Source organism: Saccopteryx leptura, chromosome 4 (genome assembly GCF_036850995.1).
Source record: "Saccopteryx leptura isolate mSacLep1 chromosome 4, mSacLep1_pri_phased_curated, whole genome shotgun sequence".
Lineage (NCBI taxonomy): Eukaryota > Metazoa > Chordata > Mammalia > Chiroptera > Emballonuridae > Saccopteryx > Saccopteryx leptura.
The window spans coordinates 122,912,950-122,925,209 of NC_089506.1; the positions used below are offsets into that span (position 1 = coordinate 122,912,950).

At 54.4% G+C, this 12,260-nt stretch overlaps 1 protein-coding gene across 1 annotated transcript; it reads right to left on the reverse strand.

Annotated features, from left to right (window-relative positions):
* Positions 1 to 758: 758 nt before the first annotated feature.
* SOCS3 (suppressor of cytokine signaling 3) lies at positions 759 to 4,000 on the reverse strand. Its single transcript, XM_066381409.1, has 2 exons — positions 3,705 to 4,000; positions 759 to 3,129 (listed from the first exon to the last, which is right to left on the reverse strand). Exon 2 carries the CDS (start codon positions 3,042 to 3,044, stop codon positions 2,355 to 2,357), a length of 690 nt encoding a protein of 229 aa, XP_066237506.1. The 5' UTR covers positions 3,045 to 3,129; positions 3,705 to 4,000; the 3' UTR covers positions 759 to 2,354.
* Positions 4,001 to 12,260: the final 8,260 nt, after the last annotated feature.

The window sequence follows — 12,260 nt, forward strand, 5'->3', positions numbered from 1 at the left end:
CTGACAAATATTTACTGAGCACTGTCCTAGGCAAGTCCCTGCTCCCATGAATGCACAGTTGTGTCTGAGACTATGGGGGTGCTAACACCTGCCTTGTGGGAGTGGCTGGGAAGGTTATTCCAGGTGGTGTCCAAGTGCCCAGGGGGTGGGAGTGACTAAAAAATAGATGAATAGATGAGGGCTCTTCTTGGGAGGTCCTTGACCCCATCCACAGCTGGGGCTGGGGATCCTAGGAATTGGGTGGAGAGCTGGAGGTGTAGGGAGGCAGTACCTCTGGGGACTGCCCCACCTGCATGCAGGGTTTGCATTGGAACTATCCCTTCCCTTACCTCCCATGGACTCACCTATACTGAGGTCAGGGGTCATCACCAGGACCCTGTAGTCTGGGCTTTCTTGGAACACCTCCCTGACAAGGGCCTCTAATAGCTCAGAGCCTCTAAAAGCTTTGACCACAGCTCCGCTCACTCCCTACAAGCTCTTTGAAGTGCTTCCTTTGAACTTGCTTTGCATATTCTGGTCAGATCTGAATCAGACTAGCAGGAATTACCCTCTCAGTACAGTCTAGGTGGCTGCCAGAGCTTGTAAGTGACGTGAAGAGGAGTTTGAGGATGCCAGGGCAGCAAGGGGACAGAGCCAGGAAGGGTGATGGCGCCCTCCCTCATCCCCTCCTGTGCAGAGTGTGGGTATGGGTGAAAGAGAGAGCCGGGCAGAGAAGGCCAAGGGAAAAAGGCTCAAGTCACATTTTTCATTAAAAAATAGTGCTCTTTATTATAAATTACTGAAATGTTTCCTTTTGAATATAAATATAAATATGTGCAAAGTTTGACTTGGACTGGTATTTTGTTGAGTTCAAGCATCTCCTACCAGCCTTGAAGGCCTGGATGGGGGGAAGGGAAAGGACTAGAGGTGGAATCTTTATAAAAGACAGAGTGATTGAGGCAGATTGTAAACATCATTTAAAAAACAAAACAAAAATCAAAGTAACAGAAGGAAAAAAACCACCCCAACACACAGCTGCCCCATCCAGACCTATACCTGACATAGAAAACTTTGTATTCCTTCCCCCTCCCCCCCAAAAAACAGTTCCAGGTAATTCCATCCTGCTACATTCCTGTAATTTTCACTGATCAGTGCTATTGCAGAACCAGCCAGGGTGGCAGGGGCCCTGGCCTCTTGATGACTCCCTGCATGCCCCCCACACACACACACACTACCAGGTGAGGAAGGAGTGCTGTGCAGGGCCTGGGTTCATGCGGGACCTGGTGGCTGTGCTCTGGCCAGGGCCCAGGCACCATGAGGCACCTGTGACAGGTCAACAACAACTGGGCTAGCATTTTTCCAGTGCTCAGTTGAAAGGTGCAATCATCTATCTTTGTGCCCACCTCCCATGATGACTGGCCAGCTACCTGTCCTCCGAGAATCCCTTGACCTCTGCCTGGATTGGCAGAGTGTGTGGCTTCTTGTGTGCCAATCCCTATCCATGGGACAGGGAGCATTTAAGGCAAATCTCCAAACCAGACACAGGAGGGACAAAGTAGAATCTTCCCATCTTCTCTAGCCAGGGTCAGGGGTCAAAGATGGCTCATTTCCTACATTTCCCCCACCCCAAACTCCAGGGGCTGGAAGCTATAGCATGAGAATAAAAACTGACCAGCCTGTCCATCCCCCTTAAAACAGGGGAAGGGGCACTCAATGGACTCTAGGACCTGTGTTTCCTGGTAGCTGTCCTAAGGAAGAGGGAGAAAAATGGTCCCCCCTTCAGGTCACCTCTTGGCTTTCTCCCCAGAGCCAGGGGAGGAGCACACAGCCACCTTCCTCACCTGGGTTGGGCAGCAGGAATGGCCACTTCCTTAGCCAGCCTGCAGCACTGGGCCCCTCTCTCATCCACCCTTTCCCAGGCCTGAGACTTGCTCAGGGTTAAAGGCATGTTTAAAATCAAATCAAAGAACAAACAAGTTCCCTTGGAAAGTTCGCAGATTCCCTGGCAGTTCTCACCAGTTCAGCACTCCTGCAGTGTCCCTGGTCTTGAAGTGCATGGGAGAGAGTCAAGGAAGCTAGGAACCCGAGAAGAGAACCAATCCACTGTTATCACTACTATGGTCCCACCAGGCCATCTGGCTCCTCCAGAGGCTGGAGTGGGGGAGAGGCGCTCAGGTGACACTCCCCCCCTTTCCTTAAACACATTCCAGGTCCTGGCTGCCCCAGTGGGGGGGGGGGGGGCAGAGGGAGGGGCTTGTCCACCCCTGGCTCACCCAGAGCTGCAGGACTCTCCAGGTTGGATTCTTGTGCTTGTGCCTTGTGCCACCGAGGAGAGGAGACCCAGGCCCCTTGCCCCAACCCCTGCCCTTTACTCATTAAAGTGGAGCATCGTACTGGTCCAAGAACTCCCGAATGGGTCCAGGCAGCTGGGCGACTTTCTCATAGGAATCCAGGTGGCCATTGACAGTCTTCCGACAAAGATGTTGGAGAGTGGCCACGTTGGAGGAGAGTGGCCTGCTCAACACCAGAGGGATCTTCTCGCCTCCCGAGTAGATGTAATAGGCTCTCCTAGGTGGGTTCCCTGGGAGAGGCTGGGCTGGAGGCTGTTCTGGCACCTCGGAGGTGGGTGAGGAGGACGGTTCAGTCGGTGGCAAGGGGAAGGAGGGGGCGCTGGGGGGCGGCATGTAGTGATGCACCAGCTTGAGCACACAGTCGAAGCGGGGCACAGGTTGCGTGCTTCGGGGGTCGCTCTGCAGAGAGAAGCTGCCCCCCTCGCACTGAATGCGCAGGTTCTTGGTCCCCGACTGGGTCTTGACGCTGAGCGTGAAGAAGTGGCGCTGGTCCGAGCTGTCGCGGATGAGGAAGGTACCGGCGGGCTCTGCGCTAAGCAGCAGGTTCGCCTCGCCGCCGGTCACGGCACTCCAGTAGAAGCCGCTCTCCTGCAGTTTGCGCACTGCGTTCACTACCAGCTGGTACTCGCTCTTGGAGCTGAAGGTCTTGAGGCGCAGGCTGGTGTCCAGGGGGCGGCTCATCCCGGCGGCGGGAAACTTCCTGTGGGTGACCATGGCGCACGGAGCCAGCGTGGATCTGAACGGCGGCTGCAGCTGCTCGGTAGCCTCCGCACAGCGGCCGCTACCGCATCACCCGGGGCTGTAGGGAGGAAGGCGTGAGACCCGTCAGTGCCGGGAACTCTCCAGCGCGCCCGGCCCGCCCAGCTCCCCTGACTTCGCAGAGTGGCTGAGGCACCCACTGGCCCGGAGGCCTTCGCCTAAGCACCTCGTTCCGTATCAGGCACCCCGTGGAGCCCGGCCAGCTCTTGTCCCTGCTGGCGGGGGTGGGAAAACCAGATAGCCCCTTCTCCACCGCGCACTGGCAGGGCGCCGAATGGGAAACTCAAGCGCGGAAGTTGGGTCTCCAGTAGTGTGGCCGGGGTGGGAAGTAGAGAAGGGCCCCCGGGACGCTCTGGGCTCCTCTCAGTCCGGAGGCTTCGAGTGGCGGGGACAGAGAAAGAAAGTTGAGGTATGGGGGGGGGCGATGGACATGAGAAACCCAAGGGACCCCAGTCTGGGTATTCCAGGAACCTGGGATCTCCGACTTCCATCCGCTCTGTCTCCTACCTAGTCTCCTCCCTACCGGGAAAGACCCGAGAAAGGGAGGGAAAACCGGGAAAAGCTCCTGGGACTAGCAAGGACCACCTCCCTCCACACCGCGCTTCTCCTTCCTACCTGATCCCAAACTGAAGTCTCGGGCCTTGAAGCTGCGCCTCCTACGGCCCCTAAGATGAGTCGGCGGCGCGGCGGCCAGCGGTGGCCCACGTTGCGCCCAGATGTTGGTGGCAGTGAAGTCCACAAAGGGGCCCTCGCGCGTTCGTCCCTCGGGCTTCGCCGGGGCGCACGCCCTGTCCCCTGCGTACCCCCGGTTGTCCCGGCGGAGAGAGGACAGGGGCCGCGGGGCGAGCTGCAGGCGGGCGGCGTGTGGGCTGGAGTCGTGGTGGTGGCAACAGCAGCACGAAGAGTCCGTATCGGAGCCGCCGCGGAGGCCGCGCTCGCGGGTATATACGCGGCGGCTTCGCCCCGCCCCGCCCGCCCCCCCGCCCCCCCCCCCCCCATTCCAGGAACTGTGTGGCTTCTTGTAATGTTTAGTCACTACTCGCAGCAATGAAAGGCTGCGCGCGGAGCGCGAGGGAGGGGCCGTAGGCCGAGGGCGGGCCGCCCGCCGCGCCAGGGACCCGCAGAGAAGCTCAGAGACAAAGCGCGACGCTAGCGGCCAGGGCAGCGGGCGGGCGCAGCGCCAGCCCGAGCGGCGCGTTCCTGGCAGCGGCCCCTCCCCCGCGCGCGTTCCGCCCCCAACTTCTCATTCACACTTTCCCCCCTCCCTTCTAAGAAGGCCTGTTTCTGGCAGGGGCAAGGGCACTGCTTTGTGAGCGCGGGCAGTTCTAGGAGGCCGAGCGGGAGAGGCTCCCGGCTCCCCTTTCCTTCTCGGACCTCGGAGACACCCCTTAGCCCCCACCCGGGGCCGCCCGAAGTCCCGATCGCGGCCCCAGGAAGTCCCCACCTGCCGCAAGGGAACTGGGGCACCCCAAAGCCAGGCCGCGAAACTGGGGCCAGGTCTGGGAGCTGGAGGGGGAGGGGGCGCGCGACAGTCAACTGTGTTCATGTCCCCGAGGCGAAGCCTGAGTCTCAGGAGGGGACGCAGCATGCATAGTAGCTGTCCGGCCTCAGCCCGTGGCCAACCGCCAGTTTCTCTGCTGACGCTGACAAGTATGCCACCTCCCACTAAAACAAAAACAAACAATAACCGCTATCATACATCTTGGTCTCCAAACCTGCGTGGTGCGGTGCAGGGCCAGCCAGGTGCTCTTCCTCCGCGGGACTGACCCGAGGACTAGCGATGGCCGCACCCCGCGCCGCGCGTCCGCTAGAGGGCGCCCTGGGGTCTCGTAGGTGTAGTGGAGTTTAGCGCGGCTTCCCCAAAGCCCTGGAATGGAAAGCGGAGGTGCCTGCGGAGAGGCTGGCTCAGGAACTCGGGCGCTGAACGTAATGAGGCACCGAGGAGAAGTCGCATCAGTCTGAAATTAGACAAGGAAATAAAAGTACAGCAGGGGAGAATTTTCAGAAAGCAGTTTTCAGAAGTTGAGCCCACTTCCAGATGGCCTAACACAGCCTACAATGTGTTAGGCCCCACCTCTGAGTGTGAGGCTCTGCTCTCTCCTGGGATGGGGGGTGGTGAACTTGGGTTTCAGTGTGATCCAGCTGTCTGGTTGTCCACATCATCCCTTCCTTTCCAACTCTCTATCTTCAGATGTGTGGCATTGGAAAAGGGGGCAGGGCCCAAAGCCCACAGCCCCTGCGTCCTGAGAAATGTCTATCTAACTGTCACTTAAGCTGGCTCTCAGGTGTTTGGAGACAGATTGAAAATCTTTCATCTTTCAAAAAGCTGACCCTGGTTAGCCCAAACCACCCACACCCAGACAGCTTGGGAGTCTAGAACATGGAGACCTGGCCCTTTTGCTTCTGGGGGACTCAATAGGACCTCACAGCCTTTCCCACGGTGTCTTCAGTCTGCGCCATCACGACTCTTGCCCCACAGATGTAGGGGGACTATGTGAGATTTGGGCAGCCTCTCTGAGATTGTTTTGCTATATGCAAAATAGAAATAGTAACCTTTTCCCATCAGAGATCTGAGATTAAAAAAAAGTAAGGTCGCCTGACCAGGCGGTGGCGCAGTGGATAGAGTGTCGGACTGGGATGCGGAAGGATCTAGGTTCGAGACCCCGAGGTCGCCAGCTTGAGCGCGGGCTCATCTGGTTTGAGCAAAAAGCTCACCCAAGGTCTCTGGCTCGAGCAAGAGGTTACTCGGTCTGCTGAAAGCACATATGAGAAAGCAATCAATGAACAACTAAGGTGTCGCAACAAAAACTGATGATTGATGCTTCTCATCTCTCTCTGTTCCTGTCTGTCTATCCCGCTCTCTGACTCTCCCTCTGTCCCTGTAAAAAAAAAAAAAGATCAAAAGTGCTATAAATGGAAACAGTTCATCCCAACTCTCCCTTCAGGTTCTATTAGAGAGCAGTAGCAAGGAATCTTGTAACTTCTGCAGCAGGGGAAGTTAATTTATTCAATACACTTCACAAAAAGTGGGCTGTCTGTAGCAGGCATTATGCTGGGCATTGAACTATAAAGGATGAATAAGACCTGGTCTTTGCCCTCAAGATGCTTGCGGGCTAATGGAATGGATTCTCCTTCTCTCTATAATCAGGAGTCCATTCTTTATCTCATCCATTGATTATTAGGAGGCTGCACCATAACCATACACTTCTGTGCTGAGCCTCATGGGGAAAAAGGAAGACTCACAAGGAATAGCCCTTGAGTTAATGGATGAGAAAGTGCTTTGTAAATTATAATGCTCTGACACGAGTCAGGTTCATTCATCCATTCCACAAACCCTCATTGAGTGCCTGCCTTGCCAGGCATAGGGTGAAGTGCTGGGAAGACAGAGTGCCGGGTGAATCCTGTAGGGAGACAGGCAAGGTGAGAGACACGGGATGTCCCCACCCCCACCCCCAAGTGATGAGTGCCAGGAGAAAGGGAAGGCGTGGTTATGATCCTATGAGACTGTGATAGTTCCTTTTGGGGAAGGAGGAGTAGATCAAAGTGGGGAGAGATAAACAAGAAGAAACAGCCCTGGAGCTCTGGTAATTCCAATCTGGTTGGAGAGACCTCTGAGACAGGTAATTCCTAACATCAAAAGTGTGGTATCAAAGTGAGCTGAAGCTCTGCAGAGGATCAGCAGCAAGGCTGCATGGCTGGGAGGGAGCTTAGAATGAGCCAAGAGTACAGGGATGATTTGGAGAGCAGAAAGGAGAGGCAGGGGCAGCAGGCATGCCCAGGATCCTGCAAGTGGCTGCCCAGCTAGAAAAGAACAGGTTAGTAGGAAGTAGACTGGTCTCCGTGAACACTGATTTAGGAGATTGAACTGCTGTGTCAGCTCTACTTCCCAGCAACTGTATGGCTCTGGGCAACTTACTTCCCCAGCAGTGCCTTGGTTTGCTTACTTGTAAAATGGGCTGTTAATGGGTACCTACCAGTAGTTGTGAGGACTAAATGAACTAATGCGTGCAAAAATGCTTAAGAAAACATGTCTTGCACATATTAAGTGTTCAACACGCTTTAGCTGTACTTATTTTGAAAGCCCTGGGGAGTCTGTGGAGAGAGCAGCTGGGACCACTAGAGCAGTGGTCCCCAACCCCTGGGCCGCAGACTGGTACCAGTCCGTGGGCCATTTGGTACTGGTCCGCAGAGAAAGAATAAATAACTTACATTATTTCTGTTTTATTTATATTTAAGTCTGAGCAATGTTTTATTTTTTAAAAATGACCAGATTCCCTCTGTTATATCCGTCTAAGACTCACTCTTGATGCTTGTCTCGTAAGTTCGACAATTATATTTAAAAATACCACAGTTTTTACGCCGGTCGCATTATTTTATTTTGTGCATTTATTCATCCCACCCTAAAGGCTGGTCCGTGAAAATATTTTCTGACATTAAACCGGTCCGTGGCCCAAAAAAGGTTGGGGACCACTGGCTTAGAGGATAGACGTGACCATGAACATCTTTCTGTTTTGGAGAGCTATCTATCTCCTATGTAAGATACATGCCAAAAGTTGCTTGTCGTTTTGTTCAACCAGCCACCAAGTTTCTGTTTGGCTTTCTAGTAGCTCCAGGGGTTTCCAATCACTTTTGGGATGATCCCAACCTCTCCATGTGTATCTAAGGCTCCTGCTCCATTTCAGCCTCATCTGCAGCTTCTGATCCATGGACGTTTCATGCTGCAGCTACATGGAGCTCCAGTTGTCTCCAGAATGTTCTCCACACCGGGGTCTTTGCATGTTCACTTCCCGCTGGGTGAACTTCCACAATGTATGGCCAGAAGCTGCCGCCATCATGGCCATGCACATGCAGGTTCTCATTGGATTCGGGCAGATGGTAAAGAAACAGTGGAGCCAAAAAATGGTGGGCCATTCCATTTATTAAAGTCTTGTACCGGCGGACAAGCAAACAAGCAGAGAAGACCGCTTCCCTCTCATTCAGAGCTCCCAAAACCCTGAGCATTCTCCTGTTCCACAACCCAGAAAATCTTTGGTTCCTCCTGGAATCAAAGGCCCCACCAGCCTCAGCAGAGCTCCCAGAGCCCCTGGGGGGGCGGGGATCTCTTCTCCAGCAAACATTAGCGATACAATGGCCCCTCCCAAGCAGGAAGGTGTAATATGCAATCTGCTGCCCTGAGGGCAAGCATGGCAGCCTTTCACAGACCACACACATGGCGCTGCCCAGGCCAATGAAAGACACTAAACTTCCAGGGTAGCTCTTTCTACATTGACCAACACATCTGATGATTTGTGTGGTGAGAACCTTGAGAGAATGGGCATATTTGATGTTTTCTTTGTAAGCCTAGAATTTGGTACATAGAAAGAGCTCAATGAATTATTTTGTGTGTGTGTGTGTGTGTGTGTGTGTGTGTGTGTGTGTGTGTGTGTGTGTCTGTGAGAGAGAGAGAGAGAGAGAGAGAGAGAGAGAGAGAGAGAGAGAGAGAGAAAGGGACAGTGATGAGAATCATCAACTCAGTTGAGGCACTTTAGTTGTTCACTGATTGCTTTTCATATGTGCCTTGACTGGGGGGCTCCAGCCGAGCCAGTGACCCCTTGCTCAAGCCAGCAACCTTTGGGCTCAAGCCAGTGACCATGGGATCATGTTGATGAGCCTGCACTCGGGCCAGCAGCCCCAGGGTTCTGGACCTGGGACACTGATCCCAGGTTCATTCTCTATCCACTGCGCCACCACGGGTCAGACCCAGTGAATTTTTAAATAAGGTCTTGGATTGATTTCTGTTTTCCATCACTGTTAGATACCACTGTCTTTCTCCTAGAATAGCTTTTGGTTTCTTCCCACAGGGCTCAGGAGCAGCTGTGTAGATGGGATAGAGGGTGGGTGTGTGGATGGCAGAGATTAGTAGGCTGGTTTATCTGAAAACAAAGGGAGTGAAGACTCAAACTTTACTGGAAAAGTTGGGGGAGGAGATGCCGGGCCAACACAGGACACACTCCCAGGTACCCACTTCCAGGCAAGAGAGATGCCCAGACCAGAGCAGATCATCTTGTTTCTCACCATCCCTGTCTGCTGAGGGCTCAAGGGGAGAGCTGCATTAGCAAGGTCTAGCCTCTCTGCCCTCTCCTGCTCTTTTCCTGACAAAGGGATTTAGGAGCACCCCCCACCCCCACCTTTTCCTAATCTCTCCCTTTGCAGAATTTCTATGAAGTCAGAATCCCATTTCCAGGCAAAGGTGCTTGGTCATAAAGATAATAGAAGTTCATTCACGGTGGAGGGGAAGTACACAGTGGTTTCAGCTGCTGTGGGTGCCACTTACTCATAGTGTGTGACAGATGGTGAGCTCTTCCCCAGACCTCAGAGATAGGAACCCTGGTGCCCAGGGACTGCTCATGGGAAGCTATGGTACAGTTTGGTGAACTCATACTTGCTCTGACATTCTTCTATCCTCCAGCCAGCCCTGGGGGTGGACGTTAAGGTTATCATTGTTTGGTGGCTGAGTTTGCAGCCAGAGGAATTGGGAGGCTGGCCTCAGACCACAGAGTTGCTCAACACCAAGCCCAAGGCCCCCAAGGTGGGCTTTCTTTGGCACAAAGAGGCAGCTTATGTTCGACTGCCCAGTGGTCTGATGTTACTTATTTCACACCAACTGGACCAGTTAGTTGGTAAGGCTTGGAGATACTGACAGTGGTGGGAGAATGATCTGGTTCCTTCTCTCTGGAGCTTTTCATGTGGTGATGGTGGTAAGAGGGGAGGCACCAGAGGCAGGGACGCCTCCCTTTCCTGCTCTCCACGTGAAGGTGATGCTGAGGAACCTGCACCACCCCTGACCTGGAAGCCTGGATGCCTGTTGCCCCCAGTGTGGCTCATTGGGCATCAGGGCCCTGAGGCATCTCAGCTACTCTCTGCTGAAGCCCCTGTCCCTCCTTGGCAGCTGCTGTGGCAGAGATGACCTTTGTGGGTAGAAGTCACACAGCAAATTGACCCTAATCTCTATCTTTCCTGTTTCAGACAATGCTGGGCAGCTGGGCAGGCAGGCAAGGCTGGGACAATAGCTTACCACCAGGAAATGGCATTCCAGTTTGCAAGCCTTTGTTATTCCTGCCTGAGGGACCAAGAGTTGATGAAAAGGTTTGCAGCTAGGAGTCTGTGAGCAGTGGAGGAGTTCTTTCAAGCCTGACATTCCAGGCCCAGCCGGCCTCTAGCATTTCCCAGAAAAAGTGCTGAGGGAGGGTAGAGAAAACACTCCACCAACCTGCCCAGCCACCCACTGGCTCTGCCTTCTCAGATTCCTGTTCCCTCTGGGGTTGAACTGGGCCTGAGCTCCCTGATCCCGGCTCCGGAGTGGGAGGGGGGCATTCTTCCATGCTCAGAGTGTCTGGGGGTTGAGGGGGGGGTGACTCCAGGAGAGTGCAGCGAGTTTGAAATGTGTAGGGTACAGAGGGAAGGGGAGGGACGCTTCCTCCTACTGGCTCTATGAGGAATTCACATCTGGTCCAAGTTTGGAGTTGGGGGGTAGAGAAAGAAGGCAGTCAGTTCCAGCCAGTTATCTCCCCTGACCCCAAACCAACAAACGTTGCTCTGTCTGGGGCTGGGAGAGGATAGTCTCTCTGCCCTGAAGGGGTGCTGCGCCCGCCTGTGACTTCGCACCCTGGGAACAGACACCAGGGTGGCGGGCAGTTCTGGGAAGTGAGGCTGTGGTAAACCATCTGGGCTGCAATGCAAATGAGGTCTGGCCTGGTGCCTGGAGCTAAAATGGCAGTGTCCAGGAGAAGGAGAGAGCCCAAGAGGGGGTGAGGAGTGTGGCTGGCTCCCGGGACCCGTGTCCTGGGCTCCAGATGCCCTTAGATGGGGAGCTAGGGGCTAATGGGGACCCGCTGGATGCATCTGTCTTGTTTGCCTACAGTAGACCAGAGGGCAGGGCACTTGAGCAAGGCAGCTGATGCTGGAGCTGCACACCCACACACAGGTGTGACCTCCATGTGTGACACCTCTAGGATGGTCCCTGGCTCCTCCACATTGCAAAGAACATATGGGCATGGACTTTGTCATGAACTGACTTGGACAAATTCAAAGGGAAAATTATATTCCATTTTTCTGGTTCCTAAAGTCCCCAACCAGCCAAAATGGCAGAGAAGGGAGAAGAGCGGGAGGTGGCAGTCACCATCAGGGACAGAGATGAGGTTCCACAGTGTGACATTGGGGTTCCTCGCCTGTGCTGCACTCATGGGGCCTTACAAGGTGCACTTCAGACTGTCTACACCCAGGCTAGGGAACTGCCCACTACAGCTGTGAACAAAGTGCTGGTGGCAGTCCAGGTTTCTGGGGCAGGTTGACCCACCCAAAGTCACTTTTTTAGTTTTATTTTTGCACCAGCAGACCATCAAAGTCCTGTTTTTATAAGGAGAGGGGAGCCTGACCAGGCGGTGGTGCAGTGGATAGAACATCGGACTGGGATGCAGAGGACCCAGGTTCGAGACCCTGAGGTCGCCAGCTTGAGCGCGGGCTCATCTGGCTTGAGCAAAAAGCTCACCAGCTTGGACCCAAGGTCGCTGGCTCAAGCAAGGGGTTACTCGGTTTGCCGAGGGCCCGCAGTCAAGGCACATATGAGAAAGCAAGCAATGAACAATTAAGGTGTCCCAAGGAAAAACTGATGCATAGAGACCAGCAAGACCCAGGCACCACATGCAGAGTCCCCTTAAGCAGGCTCTGCAGGCTGTTTACAGGCGGGAGGAAGACCATCAGGCCTGAGCACAGGTGCCATGGGGTGGTTCCAGGCTGGCATACCTGCGAGATCCTGGTGGGCTTGGAGAGGCAGGAGGGTCTGGTGCCGGGGAGTTGGGGAGTGCCATGGGCAGACAGCCAGACAGGCCCTCAGAGACATGCTGGCAGGGGTGAGTTCAGCCCTGGCCTCCCCCACACCGCCTGCAGGTGCTTTGACAGCAGTGCAAATATTGGGGGGAAGGTGGAGGTGGAGGTGCTGGCTGGCCCAGGACAGTAGGATTTACTGCCAATCTACATGAAGCAGGCGCTGGGGAGTCTACTGTCCCCCCTCCCCCCCCCCCCCCCCCCCGTCTCATACTCCCAAGTCACTTCTTATTCCCCTGCAAGATTTATTTAAAAAAAACACTCATTCATTCATTACTTTAAGAGATAATTATCGAGCACTTACTATGT